The sequence below is a fragment of the Emydura macquarii genome, unplaced genomic scaffold (genome assembly GCF_026122565.2).
Source record: "Emydura macquarii macquarii isolate MOO-44397 ecotype Brisbane River unplaced genomic scaffold, CSIRO-AGI_Emac_v2 contig_3328, whole genome shotgun sequence".
NCBI lineage: Eukaryota > Metazoa > Chordata > Testudines > Chelidae > Emydura > Emydura macquarii.
In genome coordinates this window covers 3,682,143-3,701,328 of record NW_027133465.1, presented here as the reverse complement: position 1 = coordinate 3,701,328, position 19,186 = coordinate 3,682,143, and the positions used below count along the sequence as shown (strand labels likewise).

At 39.0% G+C, this 19,186-nt stretch overlaps 1 protein-coding gene across 1 annotated transcript in view; it reads left to right on the top strand.

Annotated features, from left to right (window-relative positions):
• ACER3 (alkaline ceramidase 3) overlaps positions 1–19,186 on the top strand; it is a 75,380-nt gene that overhangs the window by 30,306 nt on the left and 25,888 nt on the right. The window contains exons 3-6 of the mRNA XM_067533332.1: positions 7,819–7,871; positions 11,041–11,093; positions 13,738–13,819; positions 15,156–15,191. Coding sequence (XP_067389433.1) covers positions 7,819–7,871; positions 11,041–11,093; positions 13,738–13,819; positions 15,156–15,191 — 224 coding nt within the window. The remainder of the gene's footprint in view (positions 1–7,818; positions 7,872–11,040; positions 11,094–13,737; positions 13,820–15,155; positions 15,192–19,186) is intronic.

The window sequence follows — 19,186 nt, the reverse complement described above, 5'->3', positions numbered from 1 at the left end:
CTATTTGGATCGATTGAGCGGTCAGTGAAGACATGCTCAGTCGATCCAGAAGTCGACGCTGGCAAATCCCCTCCCCCCAAGTAACGCAGTACAGTGAAGACGCCGCACAGAAGGGAAGCACAGCAGTCGACAGGAGTTTCGCAAGGTACCCTGTGTAGCTTACATAACTCCCGTCGACTGCTGCCGAATCGCCAGATAAGTGTAGACCAGGGCTTAGTTACACTTAAACTCTTCTTTGTGATCCAGAGTGCTGTTTTAAGGGCTCATTTCTGCTACCATTCAGCTTGCAAGGAGGAAGGGAGTGCTGTTGGGTTGTCACTGAACTCAGTAGCAGTAGAAGTAACACTTGAACCTTTATTGGATTCACCACCAGAATTAGCCCCAGAATATCAGGAATCTATTTTTCTAGGGAATGATTCGAAGAGTTTACTTCTGAAGCAGTCAGACCACACTAGTATTTGACAATGTATGTGTAATTATTTTTTTGATGGTTCCACTTGATATTGCAGTACCTAATTAGATTTTGACCCATTAGAGATTCTCTGAATATTTTCCCCATGTAATTCTTATTTTCTTGAGGATTATATCTGTAGTGCTCATGTTGCTCATTTTAGAAGGGAATTGATCTAACTTCTTTCATCAAGCACTTCTGTGGTTGTTTTGAACTTAATCTAACCTTTTCCTTATCTCCTTGAAGTATACACCTGGTATCTCTTGGTCCTGCTTTTTCTTATCAGAGGTGTTGAGCTTTGAGAGTGTGCATCAGAGGCATAGCTCCCAGATTTGGTCTGAAATTTTTGACAAAGATTTAAATTTTTTGTTTTTAAATTCTCTTCTATATTTATTTTTTTGCAAATTTAAGCAAGTTCTAGTGCTAAATCACTCGATCTATGCCAAAGATAAATGAATAGCAGGGGAGAAAGGATTCTGTACTCCAGCCACAGATTCGTAAGAGTTATAACCAGCCTGGAGGAATTGGAGTTGAGTGAAACTGTGGACCGGGGATGGGCGAGGAGGGTGGTGGAATTAGTTATTAGAACCTTTCAGTTGAGGAGTCATTCACCTACTCTTATCCAGCAGCCAAAGAGAGGTCTAGGGGAATATTTGGGACCAATCCTGATTCTGGAGGGAAATGTGAGAGAAGAAAACCATTACTTTTCAGCTACCAGAAAAAGAAAAACAAAATAATCCAACAAAATTAAGATATCATTTCTTGGTTGTGTGTGAAATTATTTTTATTAGCCCAATCCTGTCATTTTTAAGTCCGCTTCCTTCAGACTGGCTATGATGTAACTGTATTTTGCATGATTTAAATATCAATCCACAGATACCTTTTTATAAAAACAAACCACAGAATATTATCTGTCTAGTCCCTACACAATAGAAGTAGAGTCTAATAAAGTATCTTTTATCATATAAAGTTTGATGCTTCCTGAAACTACTTAGAAATACATATCCCCACAGACTTTTTGCATCCATTTTGAGAAGTGAAACATGGGAGAATTAATGTGACCTGTACATGTCCTTGGCTAGAGCCAATGTATAGTGTCAAATTCTTTCCAGTTTTAGATATTGCTTTGAAAGTCTTTTTTGCACATCACGTGAATAACAGCCATGCATAGCCTGAAATTTGTGAATGGCATTGCATTTACATCACCACTCAGACTTTGAAACAAATACTAAATCAACTGACAGCAACAAACTGTGCGGTCAAACATCTTCAATTGCTAGTACCAAGAAACCTTATTTATGCTTTCAGAAATTGTTGCTCTAAATATAATATAGCTTAGTGTGATCTTACATTTCCAGCCCTTTTTGGTACTACTTTAATTACGTAATATATTTTAGGCTACATTCCACTACTCTAAAACAGGGTATGTATTCTGTGCTTTATCACACTGTTTAGATATGCTCCTCTAATTTGAAGGGGTGAAGATCAACATAAAAATGTTGGGGGGTGAGAGACAGTTTCTGTTTGACTACTGCAGCTTGTTGTCCCCTTTAACTTTGAAAAGCTATGTTGCTTCACTTGGATTAAGAGGTTCCAACTCACTATATTCTGTATGCTTACTGAACTCTAGTCTATTATATGCTTGGGGAAACTCTCGTAACAATGTAACACAGATGTCTTCCTACTGGATCAGAACTTAATTGTCTCTGTTTCCCAATTTGTGGATCACCACATCAAGCTTATTTCTGTGGCAAATGTTTATCATTCCTCCGTGATCATGTTTATTCCCAGTTTGAAAATACTCTAGTTATTTGAGGAAGTGCTGATAGAATATCTGATTGTGGTTTTGGTTTTTGTGAAGTGAATACTTCTCTAGAAGTGCTTTAATCCTGTAAGTCTTTCTATAACGCGAAGCGAGGAATGGGGAACATAAGGCTGTTGCGCTGGAAGTGAGAGTAGAGGCCAGACATGGACACAAATAAGGTTAAGTACCAGGCTATTTTAACTACTCTGCCTTAGTAATTACTCTTCTTTAATGTGCAGAAATAAGTCTTGAGCCCCTTGCATGCTTGCTATGTTATTTCAATTGCATGGTAATAAGAGATATAGGTATAGGTAGAAAATGGGTATGTCTGAGGAAATTAGGATTTCTCTGTGGTCCTTGGCAGACATATGGGGAAGCGAACGTGCTTCCTTTTCTACTTCATCATTAATGTCGGATCGGGGTTCATTGGCCTGCTCATCATATCTCATCATATGCTAATATGCATAGTGTGCGGGATCAAGACCAAAAATCAAGGACTTGTACCATTTCACATATCCCTTGAAGCTCAACCAGACGCCTCAACATGTCTGACTGATCACACATTATACGCAGCATCTTTTCTTGTGTTGAACGCTCATACTCCTGTGCTGCCTTCCAGATGTCCATGTCCATGTTCAGTTTGTCAGATAATGAAATCTTCCACGCCCTTAGCTCTGTGTCAGCAGCCACAGAGGCATTCATTAGCTCATTAAACATGTCATCCTGGGGGGGGGTTCTCCACCTTATCTGCGACAGGCGCTCTGCAGGAGTATGAGATGGTGGTGAGTTGAAGGCCACGTTGTCCACTGTGAGGGAAGCAAAGCACAAGGTACCCATTGTTAACTCATCCCATGGACGAAAAGCAATTTTACAATGTAAAAATAAGTCCCTTGAACATTCCCAAGGGAAGGCAACAACCGCATACCTTCCCTGGCATCCCAGTCAGTCATGGTTTCCTGCGTCTGGGTGGGCTGCTTCTGTGTTGCAAACAGCTCCTGGCTTTCCAGGAAAAGGGATATCCCACTTGTCTGCCCCCTGTTCTCCTCCTCATCCTCGTCCATAGACTTGTCTTCATTCATCCTGGCATCGGATTACCCCGAAGTATCAACTCTGCGTGATGGCATAGTGATGGGGTCTCCGACGAGAATCGCATGCAGCCCCTCGTAAAAGCGGCATGTTTTGGGTGAGGAGCCAGAATGGCTGTTAGCTTCTCTGATTTTCTGATAAGCCTGCCTCAGGTCTTTGATCTTAATGCGGCACTGCTGCGCATCCCCATAGTGCCCCTTCTCCAACATGCCATGAGATATCTTCTCATAGATATCCAAAATTCTTTTGCTTTCTCAGAGCTGAGCCAAAACAGACTCTTTGCCCCACAGACTGATGAGATCCAAGACCTCAGGTCGACTCCAGGCTGGAGCGCGTTTGGGGTGTGCAGTCACCATGATCAGTTGTGCTGGCAAGCTCTTTCCACACTGATCAAACAGGAAATGAGAATTCAAAACTTGTGGGGAGGAGCTATTTCCTGTTTACATGGTCACAGTGCAGCAGACTGCGAATGTGCAAAGTGGACACAAAAGAGCATTATGGGATACTACCCAGAGGCCAACAGTGTCGATTTATGTTGCGCTCTGCCTACGCGGAAGCTCATTTGACCCATAGAATTTGACTTCAGCCCTACGCCACTTGCAGAGGTGGTTTTAAGTCAAATTTGACTGTGATTTAGGTCAACAGGACTGACATGCCAATAAAGACGCATACTTTATGAGGCTGACATAAGCTGCATTACGTCGACCTACACTGTCAGTGTAGACCTGGCCTTGGAGCATGAGCACAGTAGAATGAGATCCTTGCCTGCCCAATGGATATAGCATGATGCAGCAAATCAGAATGCTGTAACTTGAAAGCATAACTTCCACAGTGCCTTTTTCTGTTTAAGAATTTTTTGAAACTACAGTCTTAAGATATTGTGATTTTTTTTTTTTTTTTTTGGTAAGGGTGTTAGGGCACTTATTTGCGGTGGTTGAACAAATACTTGGTACACTTATAATTTGCACAAAAGACTGAAACATTTTGTCTTAAGGAGTTCCTTTCCAAATTACATAACTTTGAAAATGCACATTTATCTGCTATCTAGGCACACAGTTGGATTTTTTACTGTGGTCAGCTGAGAAGCCACTATGCTCATGACTGGATGTGCTCGATGATGATCTATTTGTCTGCAGTGAATGTATACGAAAGCCAAACTCTCAGTGTAAATACTTAAAATATATGGATTGCTAACTGCTACTGGAATGGAGCAAGGAAGCCACCACCACGTAAATGGAATTGAATCTAAGGGATATCTTAGATGGACAGAATATATGTTTGTTGGCTTTTATCCAGGACTCTCGAGTTGACATCATTACCCTTGCATAAAGTTGACATGAGCTCTTATGACCAAAAGTATTCAAGGCCTGGGTTTTCTGTCTCATCCAAAAGATGGTTACCCTAAGCACAACTCCCACAGCACAGCTCTAGGGCACTGATTGAGAGGGGAGAGTCCCACGTACTGAATAACCAGCCCTGCCTCTTGCAGAACCCTGGATTTTCCACTGAGTTCTTCCATCCAAACCCTGAACAGATATGATCCTGCTTTATTTATGAAATCTGACAGAATCATAGAATATTAGAGTTGGAAGGGACCTCAGGAGGTCATCTACTCCAGCCCCCCTGCTCAATGCAGGATTAACCTCAGCTAAAACATCCCAAGCAGGGCTTCGTCAAGCCGCAGCTTAGAAACCTCTAAAGACGGAGATTCCACCACCTCCCTAGGTAATCCATTCCAGTGTTTCACCACCCTCCTAGAGAAAAACTTTTTCCTACTATCCAACCTAGACCACCCCCACTGCAACTTGAGACCGTTGCTCCTTGTTCTGTCATCTGCCATCACCGAGAACAGCCTAGCCCCATCCTCCCTGGAACCCCCTTTCAGGTAGTTAAAGGCTGCTATCAAATCCCCCCTCATTCTTCTCTTTTGCAGACTAAACAAGCCTAGATCCCTCAGCCTCTCCTCATAAGCCTTGTGTTGCTGCCCCCTAATCATTCTTGTTGCCCTCTGCTGGACTCTCTCCAGCTTGTCCACATCCTTTTTGTAGTGGGGGGCCCAAAACTGGACACAATACTCCAAATGTGGCCTCCCCAATGCCGAATAGAGGGGAATAATCACTTCCCTCCATCCGCTGGCAGTGCTCCTACTAATGCAACCCAGTATGCCGTTAGCCTTCTTGGCAACCAGGGCACACTGCTGACTCATCTCCAGCTTCTTGTCCACTGTAACCCCCAACTCCTTTTCTGCCGAAAATTGACTTGCGAACATGATTGCACCAAGAAAGGGTCTACCTCCGTTATAGATTTTTATAAAAACAGTGCCCGTACAGTGCTTGCAGCTAAAGTATTCTTTTTTTCTTTCTTTCTTTCTTTTTTTTTAAGAATGCAGCGATCCCAACAGCATTTCTCATTTTAAGGAGTATCTCTCAACCATTGTAACCTTTTGTAATAGAAGAAACACCAAAGTTCTGCAACATAGTATTTACAGCCGTTGGAATGTACAAGGGCTCCAAAACAAAAATCTGAAATAACAGCTTCTAATTTTGTATGTGTGGAGTGGGATTAGAATTAGTTTCCTGGATTTATAACTTTAATAACATATAACTAACAACATACTTTGTTAATTAAAAAAACAAGATGAAATCTTATATGGCATGTTTCTGCCCAAGTTTAAGTTCATAGCTGTTATAAACTGTAAAGGATTTTGTAGAGGAAATACTGATGTAACCTTGGCTTCAGTGACGCTAACTGACTCACTGCTATGATGAGTTTATTGTTTTCCAAAATGAATGACAGTCAGGATGTATTGTAGGTGTAACCAGATGCATGGTTAAGTGAATTTCCCATTTAAATCTTAAGGGAGTTGGAATAGATGTTGGTCATGATATGAAAAAATTCTCTATGAGGAATGTGTAGATGCAGGTGCATAGTGTTACTGAGATTTAAATGAGTAATTGGTTTAATTAAATTTCCGTCAGGAATGCTGGAAGTGCATATGCTTGCTGTAAACAGCGGTGTCCATTTTCCCCAGAGTATTAGTGAAGTTCAGATATCTGTGACAATACATTTTAAACCACATGGTTGGACTGCAAATGTGTCTATAAGTAAGAAGGTAGTTGCTTAGCAATTTGTCTTCGTTAAGTACACACAATGAAATAGTAAGCCTAGTCTAATAGAGTGTAAAAAACCAAACATCTCTAGGGAAGAGCACGTACACATTTGACAGACTTTACAAACTTCTGTGTAATATAAACATTGACCTATTACCAAAATATGCCTATTGTCTCTTTGGAGTGGAGCACAACGTTACACAGCAGTTTAGGACAAAACGAAAAATACCTTAATTTGAAACTAAATGAGAGTTTTAGGTAGAATGTGTATATACCCAGTGGGAGTTAGGTTCATGTCCTGGCTAATCTACTCTTCCCCCCCCCCACTCTCCTCCACGTTCCCCTTTCCTTCCCCCCACCCCATGGGATTTTTTTTTTTTAACTGCAAGGAATATGTCTCGCCACATTTGAAAGTACTAGGGAGACTGCCAACACCATCCCCTTCCCCACCACCTCTTATCTAAATAGTCAGAAAAACTTCCAAGACTATGTCTACACTAGCAGCACTTTACCTGTATAGGAATACTGGAGTGCTACTGGGAAAGAGCTCCTAGTGTGGGCGCGGCTTATTCCAGCAAAGCTGCACTTTTACTGATATCTGATTCCACCCTCTCTGTGCAAAACAAACTATATCCATAAAAGCCTGGCTTTGCCAGTATAACTGAGTTTACACCAAGGAGTGTTGTCCGCACAGCTGTGTTACTCCGGAACCATACCCCTGACTGACATAGCTATGCTGGCTGAAGTCGGTAATGTAGACAGGGCCTAAGAATCTGTCTCCATTGGGGCTGAGAAAAACAGGGTGGATGATATCCAGCTAAGGTGGTGTCTTTAAGCTAACTTCAAAAGTAAATACAAAGATGAAAGGGCAAATCTATCAAATAAATATAGCCAGGTGCATATATGAAGAGCTTCATAAAAGTCAGAAATGGAAAAGACCCGTTAGTCTTTTCTGAATAGTTCCATTGAAATCTTTTGGCTGAACATCAACAAAATCATCACAGGTGTGTGGCTTTTATTTAGCAACAAAAGACAATATTCTGTAACTCTTTGTCTCTTAGTCATTCTAAACTGTTCTATTACATTTAATATTTGGAAATACAGTACTCCTGTGATCCTACCATTCAGTACTCTCCTACCATTTTATGGAAAAGAATGGGGGGGGGGAGGGGTAATCTTCTCTTACAAAAAGTTCAGTGGGATTTTTAATGACCAAGTGTCAATTAAAAGGCATTTTTAAAAATTGGATGGATGACTGAAAATGTCCCTGTGAGTGATGTTTGCAGGTAAGTTAATTTGTTAAGAAAATATACTGTAACATGTTTTTAACAGGCTTCTGTGCTAATTGTGTTTTGGTTTGATTTCAGCCGTTGGATTGGGATCCTGGTGCTTCCACATGACCCTGAAGTATGAAATGCAGGTTAGTACTAATAAGCAGATGCGAATAACCTTGTGCAGATATCTCACTTGATATTCTATCTAGACATGCCTTGACCATATGAAGCAACTTAATACAATTTCATCTGCTGCATTACTCCTTTCAATATAGATCAGTATAGTGTGAGCCTGACTTTTTTAGCCATTGTTACTGATGTACATGCAGAAATATATACTTATTTCTAAATCAGTATTGTAATCAACTGGCTTTTCTAGTAGAAGGGAGTTTACGTGTTACGGGATTATTACAGAGTTTTCATTTGAGGTGCTGTAATGTTAAACTACATTACAGCTTTGACTTGGTAGTGAACGTTATTGCCTAGGATTATTTTGTCATCCATTGGTATCCCCATGTATTATTTTATGTTGTAGCAGTATAAAACTGCACTTCAGTGCCAAAGGCAGATGCACACCCAGAAGTCGGAACTCCGTGGAAAGCAATATCTATTGGCCTGGTTCTGCATTGGGAATATTAGGAGTAGTTCTTCAGCAATACATTGTTGGGCGAGGAGGTTCTAGTCCTAATACTGTGTCATTCCAAAGAAGATTTGGGGGGCTTTGTCCTAGATCTGAGAACAATAGACAAATTCACCCTCTGAGTCAAGATCAGGATGGTGATGGCCTCCATAATCCTCACCCTAATGTCCATGGAATTTGTTGGTGGCTGCCAGCCTCAACGATGCATATCATTGTCTATCATTGAGGTCAGGATGTATAAAGTAACTAAGATTTTGCATATGCAAGGCCACTTCTGGAACAAATTACTCCACAGCACTCAATGCCTAACGGTAGGAGCAGCTAATCTAAATGTGAGGGATTCACAATTACCTTTACTACAGTTTTATAAGCCATCATAGAAAAAGTGCATTCCATCCTTTAGACCATCTGCTGTTCTTCATTGGGTCTGTGGATCAACAGTGGACAGTCATCACTCATAGCAGCTCAAGTGGTAACTTTCACAGGAGCTATCATCAACTCAGCATTGCCAGCAAACCATCAGGCAGAATTATACAGCAAAGTGGAGAAGTTTCTGCTGAAGGCAAGGGCTTCAGAAAAATTGTTCCAGTGGCTGTCACTATCTTCTCTGTCCTGGGCTACTCATTTTATTTTTAGAGATACTGATAGCAGCCTGAAGAGCAGCTGCCAAAACTGTTTAGTGGGCAGCTGCATCAGCTCACCATGTCACTCTCCAAGGTTTCTCATCCGATAGTTAAGACCTTCTGAAAGGACTGATTCACACCCTCCTTTCTGTGCATGGGCCATGCTGTCTTTTTGCGGGGACTTGGTTCTCACCTAGTTGGAATCTGTTTGAACCTCTTAAGAGATTTACTGTACAATTTTTTCCTTGAAAACTACCAAAATGTGAACTCCGGAGCGTAATGTTAGGTGTCCAGTTTTGAAAATGTTGGCAATAGTTTTGGGTTTTTTTGTTTTGGTTTGTTTTCTTCCATGGAATCTTAATTGAGTAACAACTTTTAACAAAGGAGAGAGAGAGAGCTACATGGATTAATCATGTGGCTATTTATATCTGACCAGACCTTCAAAAATTCAAATTTCAAAGATGCTAAGAAATGGTTTAAGAAAACTCTGGGCTGTTCATCTCTGATGCTGAATCTTCTAAATGTTTCATTTATCTGGGTACTGGTGGTCATCTCTTTTGAATTCTCTAAGTTTCTTTTGCCAAAAACAAGAGAAGCTAATTTATTCTGATTCTTGAGAGAGTTGGCCACTTTCTTAAAATGACTGAATTGCCTTTCAATGTGAAAGTTAAAAATGGAATGGTTATTTTGGCCAATGTATTGAGGCTTTCTTCCCAAATTGAGCAGTACCAGTCTAGCTTTATGCAAAGCAACATGCCTGTTATCGTCAGGAGTTGCTTCCTTTAATGTTCAGCACTCAGAGTAGGACCAGAGTGTCTCCCTGCACCAGTGAGAACCAGGAGCCACTGTATCAGCACAACTCCAGCCAAGCAACCCATCTCAATAACCTTCAGAAAGGGGGGCACCACTGCTTCCAGCAGCAATACATGCTGGCCCCATTTGCACTCTGCTTTACCTTTTCCCAGGAAAATTTATTACCCTCTGAAAAAAATGTAAGTCAATGTAAAGAACCATAAAACTTGTTCTTTAATTGAAACTACGTAGAGCAAATACTTTCTAAGTTTAAAATGTTTAATGATCCCTTTTTCAAGATTGTCAGTCTCATGAATTTACTGCCATCTTCACTGATGAGAAATCAACTCCAAACTCTCAAATTCACATGTACATGTATGTAAGCACTCATTGGAGAGCAGAATTTTGAAGAAAAAGATGAAGTTCTGATTCTATTTGATTCTGATTCTATTTGATGTAAAAGTTCAAATGCCCTGTGAGCATCCTCAGCAGAAGTGTCTAATCTTGATAGATCTTTTTTTGCCGCCTCAGGTAAGATGCACATATTAATTCCAAGAGACTTTTTTTCCAAAAAAGTAACTTAAAAGAATATTTTAGCCAAATGTTGTGATATTAAATATTTTGGCTAAAGTAACATGTTTTATTTAAGTTAAAACTGCATTAATTTACAGTCATAACTGGGAGACCCAATTATTGCAACTTACTGCAGTTTACTTAATTTTGCAAATTAGAAAGCAAGTAAATGAAAAGGAACTCCACTGCATCATAGAATACTTCGTAATGTACTAATGTTCTGTGATACGCTGTGCAAAAATAATGAGGTCTTAAAGTGGCTTCACTACAACCCCCTGATTAATCTTTATTGAGAGGTGAGGAGATGCCACTAAATGTTTTGAGCAGGTTATGAAGTTTGTGGATTAGGTAGGTCCTGTACTGTAGAATTATTTTTAAAATTCGTGGAAGTTCCATAAGTGTTAAGAAGGGATATGAGTGTGGTGAAAATGGCAGAGATCTGTGAAGACATCCTTTCTCGTAATATGTAATAATCAAATGATTCAGTTAAGCAAGCACATTAAATCACCTGGCTTTCTAAGATTGAGGCGCGTTTGATAATGTCATTGTATAAAAAATATAGTCAAGAAGCTGGGTATCATACAAGACCCTCTACTTCTTAACAAGTGACTTTTTTTGATTAACTTACAACAGTGTGCCTGAGTTAAAAGCGATTTTCATGTTTTGGTGTCTCTCTACTTTTTGTAGCTGTTGGATGAGCTGCCAATGATATACAGTTGTTGTGTGTTTGTCTACTGCCTGTAAGTATTTTGTCATACGTTTTTAATATTTGACAGCAACTTTCATGTAATGTCCAATACATGGAACACAGTCTGCTCTCATTGAAATTGATGCTAAAACTTCTGTTGACTGTCCTGGGTATAGCAACTGGTCCATAATTTTACTAACAGTAAAGAATCATGATCTAATGGGCAGAGGACCAGGGTAGGAGCAGGAACTCTGGTTTCTAATCCTAGTTTTGCTAACTTAGACCTGCTATGTGACCAGATGCAGGTTGCTTAACCTCTTTGTCTATTTCCCTAGCTGTAAATGAGACATAAAACTTTGGGTAAAGTGAGACAATACTGTGATAAGCCCTATAGAAATGTTAATAAATCCAGATGTCTTCCTGCTTAATAGGATTGTTGAATTAATGTTTGTAAAAACACTTTGCAGATGTAAAGCACTATATACAGTTAAGAGTTAAGCATTATTTGGCATGTAGCCAACAAGAGTAACAAAACTCTAACTTGTAATAACACTTGCAAAAACAGCAGTGTTATCATTCGTTAGGGACAATGTGATATATAACCTGTGCTCCCCATGTAAACTTCTAAATCCTGGTCAAATCTGCTTGCCACATCTTTTTTTTTTTTCAATTTCACGAGGAAACTAATTACTTCGTAGAAGAGTGTCCTGGAAAAACTAATATAACATTTTGGCACACCATCCAAAGCAGTGCCCCTACTTGGTTCAGGGAGCTGTGTAGCATTTTGCCACTCCAACAAATGATTCATGTTATGCAGTACTGTCTTCCCCACCTGTCATATCCAGTCCCTGAAGCAACATGATGGGCTGTGCCTTGAAAATCCAATTAACGAAGCAGATCCACTTATTCCTGTTATGAACTGGTTGCAAGCAATGAGTTTGTTTGTCTCCTTAAAAACGTATCTTCAGCTGGTGTAAATTGGTGTAGCTTCATTGAAAACTGCCTGTGGTTTGTGGATGAAATGTAATACTGTAGGGCCAAATCCGCAGTTGGTGTAAGTTATCATAGATGCACTCACTGCAGTTTACACCAGCTATGATGTAAAACTTTGGTCCATAATTGTTTCACTTTAATCTGAACCCATCCTAAAATCATAGAACCATAGGGTTAGAAGGAGCTACAAGGGTCATCTAGTCTAACCCCCTGCCAAGATGCAAGATTTCTTGTGTCTAAACCATCCAGGACAGATGGCTATCCAGCCTCCTTTTGCCTGCCTCCATAGGCAATCTGTACCATTGTCCTGTTCTGACAGTTAGGAGATTTTTCCTGAGAATTAATCTAAATCTGCTAAAGTGTAGTTTGAACCCATTGCCTCTTGTCCTGCCTTCTGTGGCAGGAGAGAGCTACTTTTCTCCATCTTTTTTATCCTGTCCCCCATAGATTTCTTTTGCATTTCTTTTGCCTGTATTGAATGCGATTCTGAGAAGAAAAAACAAAGTTCAAACACCAGTTTCTGGTTCGTATTGATTATTCCAGATTTTTAAAAGTATAACAGATTTAGGTGACATTTGTGCACAGAATCTGCTTGAAATTATGTTTAGTTGGTAGTATACTGTGTGTCAGTTCTTAAATAAAGAGCTTTACAATAATGTGCTAATAGTTAGTAAAATTTGGGAAGTTCAAGAAGAGAGAAATTTAGATCATCCAGTTAATCTGCTTGCCAATTGCCAATGTAGGATTGTTCAATACAGAACATTCCCTAGTTCCTGGTTCAGTCTAACTTAAAATCCCAAGCAATGGAATTTCCACCACTTCCCCTGACTGGCTGTTCCGGAGCCATACATCTTCCAGTCTTGAAGATTTTTTCCCCAGATAATAAGTATACATTTTCCTCCCTTTCATTCCATTACTATAAGGTTAAGTAATTCTTCTTCCTCTGTGGTGCTTTGTGGACATATTAACTCTTATTCATCACTTAGCTAAGCTATACATATTTAGGTCTTAATTTTTTGTATATACATCTGTTCCTCCAGCCCCTATCAAGCTTGTTGTTCTCCAAGTACTTTCCAATTTATCAAATGCTTTTCTGATGTGGTGGTCAGAACTGTATCCAACAGTCTAAATGTAATTGCACCATAGCCCGGCAATTTCCTGTGTTCTGATGCAATACAATTTTGGGCTATGTGCCACTGTGTGAAAAGTTACCAGTGTTTTTTCTGATAGCCACATCGAACTTGTGTCTAATTTTGCTTTCCATAAAAAAGTAAACCTTTTTAGGTAATATTGCTAGAGCCCTGCAAATCTGCGGATGTATTGTTCACCGTTTGCAGATAATTTTGTATGCGAGCAGAGCTCTAATTATTGTTTCTCGGGTTTTTTCCTCCCATTAGGTTATCTTTCCGTACATGTATTAACTTATATTTTGCCAAACAAGTTGTTTATTCAGTAACATATAATTAAGAGTAAATATCAGGCCAGTATTTTTTGCAGATGAAATAGACCCCATTTATAAAAGTGACAGGGCCTTGTGGAAAAGTCTAAAGTTTCTCCCAGGGACCATGAGTTTCATGCCACTTTTCTCACAAGTCCCCTTTAATCTCCAACGAATGGCTCTTTTTAACATTGTTACTCCTTGTAATTTTTATCATTTGTATGATAAAATTGGACATATAACTTTCCTGTATGTTTTGTTTCAGGTATGAATGTTTCAAGCACAAGAACACGGTCAATTATCTTCTGCTTTTTCTATTAATAACTTTCAGTGTTGTAGTCAGCATAGTAAGTAACTTTTTCTTATACAGAACTTCCTTATGTGCATTAGTAATTTTCCTGCCACTTAAAGGGATATTAAACTGGCAACATTCCACCTCTTGTACTTTATTACCTGCTGTTGAAACTGGGCAGGAGGGAACAATTCTGCTCAAAGCTGGGGAGACCTAGTTAGCAATTGCATTGTACAAAAGGTAATTTTCCTATGGAAAACTTGAATCCCTTCTGTAAATAAAAACTGATCCAAAACACTTTTCATGGAAAAAGAAAAGTCCAGTCATATAAAGAGGATACAGGAGGGTAATCCAGGTGCTAGTGCCTGGGACTGGGAGTCAGGAAAATGGTCTGCTGTTCTGGCTTTCCCACTGTTTTGTTCTGAGACCTTGGGCAGTTTCTTTACCTTTCTGAGCCTTAGCTTCCTCATCTGTAAAATGAGGATAATAATGCTTAGCCATCTTTGTAAAGTGCATTAAGATCTACAGTGAGAAAGCAATACATGTGCTAAATAGTAGTCAAAACCAGCCACAATTAAGTTATCTGTTTAAATTACCCAAATAAACGTGACACAGTTAAGGTTAATTTGATTCTGTTCCTCAGTTCAGTGTGTTTCCTGTATGTTTGGGGGGCAGGAAAGCTTCTCAGGGACCCAAAACAAACATGGATGGAATCTCTGTATTTGGTGATGGGCAATAAATCCGAGTTATCCTACCACTTTCATTGCTGAACCTTGTCCTAACGTATTGCAGATTTTGCATCTTTATATGCCTGGACTGTTCTTCGGTGTCTTTTTGATATAGCATGTTGTGGAGCAGATCAGATTGACACTGAAATGAAAAAATAATTCTTTTCATAGCTACAATACCCACTTTTTTCCAAAACAGGATTTGAACGCACTACATTAGGAGTCTACTGTGACTTTTTGTTAGCGTCCATGGGAATTCAGAGGTATAGTTTAACAGACACTGATTGATAATTACAAGAAAAAATTAATTGCCTAAAAGGACTATAGTTCAGCCTGTTTCAGTAACGATCAAGGATTATATATGCTCAAAATGTTAATGCATTTTTAACTTACTACGCACGTCACAGTTTGAATAAATCGAGAGAGTTTTAGATGTGAACTTCTCTGTTTAAGGCAGGTATTAAAACTACTTATTTTTAATAGTGACATAAATCTGGAGGAACTCAAAGAATAAAGTTCCTAATCAAGTTTAGTATTTTGTAGATGGATAGCTGTGTTTTTATTCTAGCATGGCTTAAGTCTTTATGATTTTCAGTATGTAAAACAAAGGTATCAGTACGTAAAACGAAGTATGTGTAACACTTTTTCTTTGACTCTTTGCAGATTTACCTAAATTTGAAAGAGCCTGTATTCCATCAGGTAAATCTTATTCCTTTGCAATTAATTCTTTAGCATGACAACAGTCTTGTTAAATAATGTATGCAGTGTTGTAGCGGTGTTGGTGTCATTTTTTGAGACTCTTTTGTATAGGACATCATGGTTTGCAAAAAGAACACTCGTGCCTTTCACATTTTTTTCTTGTTGTACTGCAGTCCTGTCATTTGGTGACCTGAAAAAATATTGTAGAACTATCTCGAGACTTAATGATTGTGTCTCGTTGTGAAGTAGTGATGGGATGAATTCAGTATTTGACTGAATATTTTACCATGATTTTCAATGGCTACCTTATTTAAATAACCAGTGCTACTATGGGGTGAGATGTATAAGAGAGAGGACACCTGTCTCCTCTCCTCTCTTCTTGGTTTCTGGGAAGCCATGTGATCCAACTCTCCGGTCCTAGTTGCTCCTCTTATTGTAATACAGCCAGTTTGCTTTTTCTGCTGGCTCCTCCTATTTCCTGTCAGAGGATATGGAGGAAATCTAGCTGATATATAATGGCTGCTGTGTGTGAGAGAAACTGCTGTTGAGTCTTTTCACTTCAGAGGCAGCAGATAAATGGAAATATACCAGGGTGGATTGATTTTAAATCAAGGCGATATAAATCATTGATTTAAATCACCAGTAGAAAATCATTGATTTAAATCACGTATCCCACTGATACTACTTCACATATTTCTTAAACAGTGGTGCAGATCTGATCATTATATGTTAATTTACAACTCAATACAGCATTTTACAACATCTAGGAGGGTATACTTTGTGTAATTTTTTAGATAAATTAATAAAAATCAAGTTAGGAAGTAGTACACAATACTCATTACCTGTGTCAAGCTGTAGATGCAGCAGCAGTACATGAGGAATGGTAAGAACTAAATCACACACAAACACACACAATAGCACTTATATTGTATTAAACTAATTTTAAATATTACATAAATGTTTCACATTTGCAGTTGCAGCAGTCTCCTGAGTTGCCAGCTGATGGCTGTCCTTAAACTTTTTTTTTTAATTTTCAAATTCTGTTAACTCTACCAGACAAGTCATCACAACACTAAACGTAGGCTGTCCTTAAAACTTCTACAAATAGCTCTCATCTTCCCCACTCCCACTGTCATTTTTATTCATAGACTGAAACAGAAATACGACTTTTCCTGCTTTTTCAACTCCCAGTCGATTTCTTAGCTTTGAGTGAATAATACCAAACAATGAAAATATTTTCTCTGTGCCTGCAAAGGAAGCTACTGCTGTGAAAAGTGCCTTCCAAATTTCGACAGCATCAGCAGTGCAGCAACAATTTCTCTGAAGTTTGTTTAAGGCCTGGATATAGGCTTCAGTATACTGAGCATATCCTCTACTTCCTCTCTAATCCAATGTTAGATGCTTTGGATGAGATACTTCCATCTATTTTATCACGGTTTCTTCACAAAGTTTTATGAGAATAGGCCAGTTCTTTAATAAATTATTCAAAACAATCAACCACAGAATTCCATTGAGCATCTTGAGGGAGAATTAGTTTGAATCCTTCTGTTCTCTTCAGTGAAGCTGAAGCAAAATGGTTGTTACGGAAGTATTTTCCGATTTCAACAACATTTTCTTTTATTCCTGGAGAAGATGTACTTACGTCTTTGGCTAAAAGATGCGTTACATGGGCACTGCAGCCATATGTTATTAAGGCGCGTCCTTCCGCTTCTTCCTCTAAGTATCTTCTCATCTTTGCCGCATTTGCAGCATTGTCTGTGACAAAACTGTGCACGTGACAGTTGAATTTTTGTTACAGCTTTCACTGCCACTTCTTTGAAATATTGTCTTGTGTGGGCATTTCCCAATATATCTATTATTTCTAAAAGATATGCAACCTCATCTTTTGTTTTCACACAGGCACATATTACTGGATCATTGTGTACATTGCTCCACCCATTCAGGCTTAAACTGGCAAATTTGCCCTCAGTATTTCTTGCACACTGTACCATATACGTGGGTGATAGATTTTAAACCTAGTTAAAGAAGCCATAAGGATTAGCTAAGCTAAACTTCCTTTCCTAGCAACATCCAACATAGCAAACAGCTTGGGAATTTACTTGTTAAATCACACTTATTCTAAAAGGCACAGAGAGAGTCTTGAAGAATGATGCATTGCAAAGTGAATTATTTAAGTTACTAACCAGTTGATCCACATTGTTCTTCAGACATATCCACATCTTCATCCACATCATTTTCTCCCAATAGGCAGTTTTCATTGTCACATTTCATTCTTGCAACTAGGCCCTGCATCTCCTTCTTGCACGGCTTACACTTGACATGTTTTCCCTTTTTACCCAGGGAAGGAATTTCTTCAAAATATTCCCAGATAGGGTCTTTCTTACGCCCAGAAGCCATGACAGTTTTTTTGTGGCAAAAGTGTGGGGGAATATAGGAAGCTGTGTGTGTACTGAATGTCTTCCCTTTTTCTTTCCAGTCAACTCCACTGTTCCTTTCTACTCTGCCTGTGTCCTTTGTGTCTCTGTCTTTAAGACAGTGTCTTAACTAACTCCTCTGTCTTGCTTGGCCCAGCTCCACCACCACATAAGCACAGAACAACAACAATCCAATCCAGCCTGTGTCTTTCTTTGCACATGTGACTTTAGTCTGCTGAGAAACAGAAACTGAAAGCCCAGAACTTTCAAGAAGCAAGAGCTGGTAGTTAAGCTGGACAGACAAGAGCCATTAATACATTTTTATGAGGTTGTAAGTGTAGGTTTAGTATGTTTCTGATGAGATTTAATTGTAATTGTTATTTTTTAAATGAGAGAGAAATTTAGTGTTGATGATTTAAATTTTTTTTTAAAAAAATCCAATTTAAATTAAAAAATCCTATTTTTAAATTTTTTTATTTTTAAAAAAACCATTGATTTTTATCCACTCTGAAATATACCCAGTACCCTAATTCTATGGTACTCTGTGGCTTCTCTTGTATTATTGCCTCTGAGTTCTCAGTGATTTGACTCCGGACATTAGAAGCACAGGTCATTCTGGAATGAAAATACCAGAAAAGTTGCAAAGTTCAGATGATTTTGGTGGTCTTCAACAATGGGACTCCTAGGTCTGTTATGAGAGAGACAGCATACTAAGCAGCAGTTGTCTCCTCCTGCCTCCCTCCGTGAATGTGTCATCTTCACTTTATCTGTACCGACCAATACTTGATCTGAAAACTCAATGTTTTTCTGGTGAAAAATTCAGGATGATGTCTAGGAACAAGCCTGTGTCTCCTAGAGAAATGAGACAGGCTGTGTTTTCAGACCCTTGCAGTCACTTGCATGCTTAGAGATTGGTCTGTGTATTGATACGGAGGGAGTCATCACTACCAATATAGAGTGTTGCCTTTTTTTGTGCTGGAATTTACAAATGTAAAAGGTTATGGGAGTGGATATTTCCCACCTAGATGACTGTGATTGACTGAGGATAAATCTGGAAAGATTGAGCCTTAAAACCTTAATTTCTTCAGATGTCATGGTACAGAATATAATACCATCATTGGCACAGCGGGCATAATAAGAAATGGTGTATGTATTTCTGTTGGTGTATTAATAAAAGGCCTGATAATCATGATGCTACTTCCGTGCTTGTGTAACAAGAAGAATGTATGCATCACTAATGGTGATTAGCATGAAAATGGAGATTTAAAATAAATTCTTTTTTTGAGCCGCTCACCACTCTGTTTTTGAATCAATTAATTTTAAATAAGTCAAATGCCTACTGAGCAGTATTAGACATTGCTGAGAAAATATTACAGCTTCACTGCAGCTAAGTTTGTAATGTCTGAACTGCTAAATATGATGCAAATTAAGAGGTCACTTTCCTGTAGCAATAGGACAAGTCAGATGGGGAGAATTCTGGGAAACTTTAAACCCTTGCCATATGGCTTTAATTTAATTTTTACATCTGGGTTCCATTAAATTCAGAATATAGCCTTCATGCTAACCCACCTCCTTTGCAAT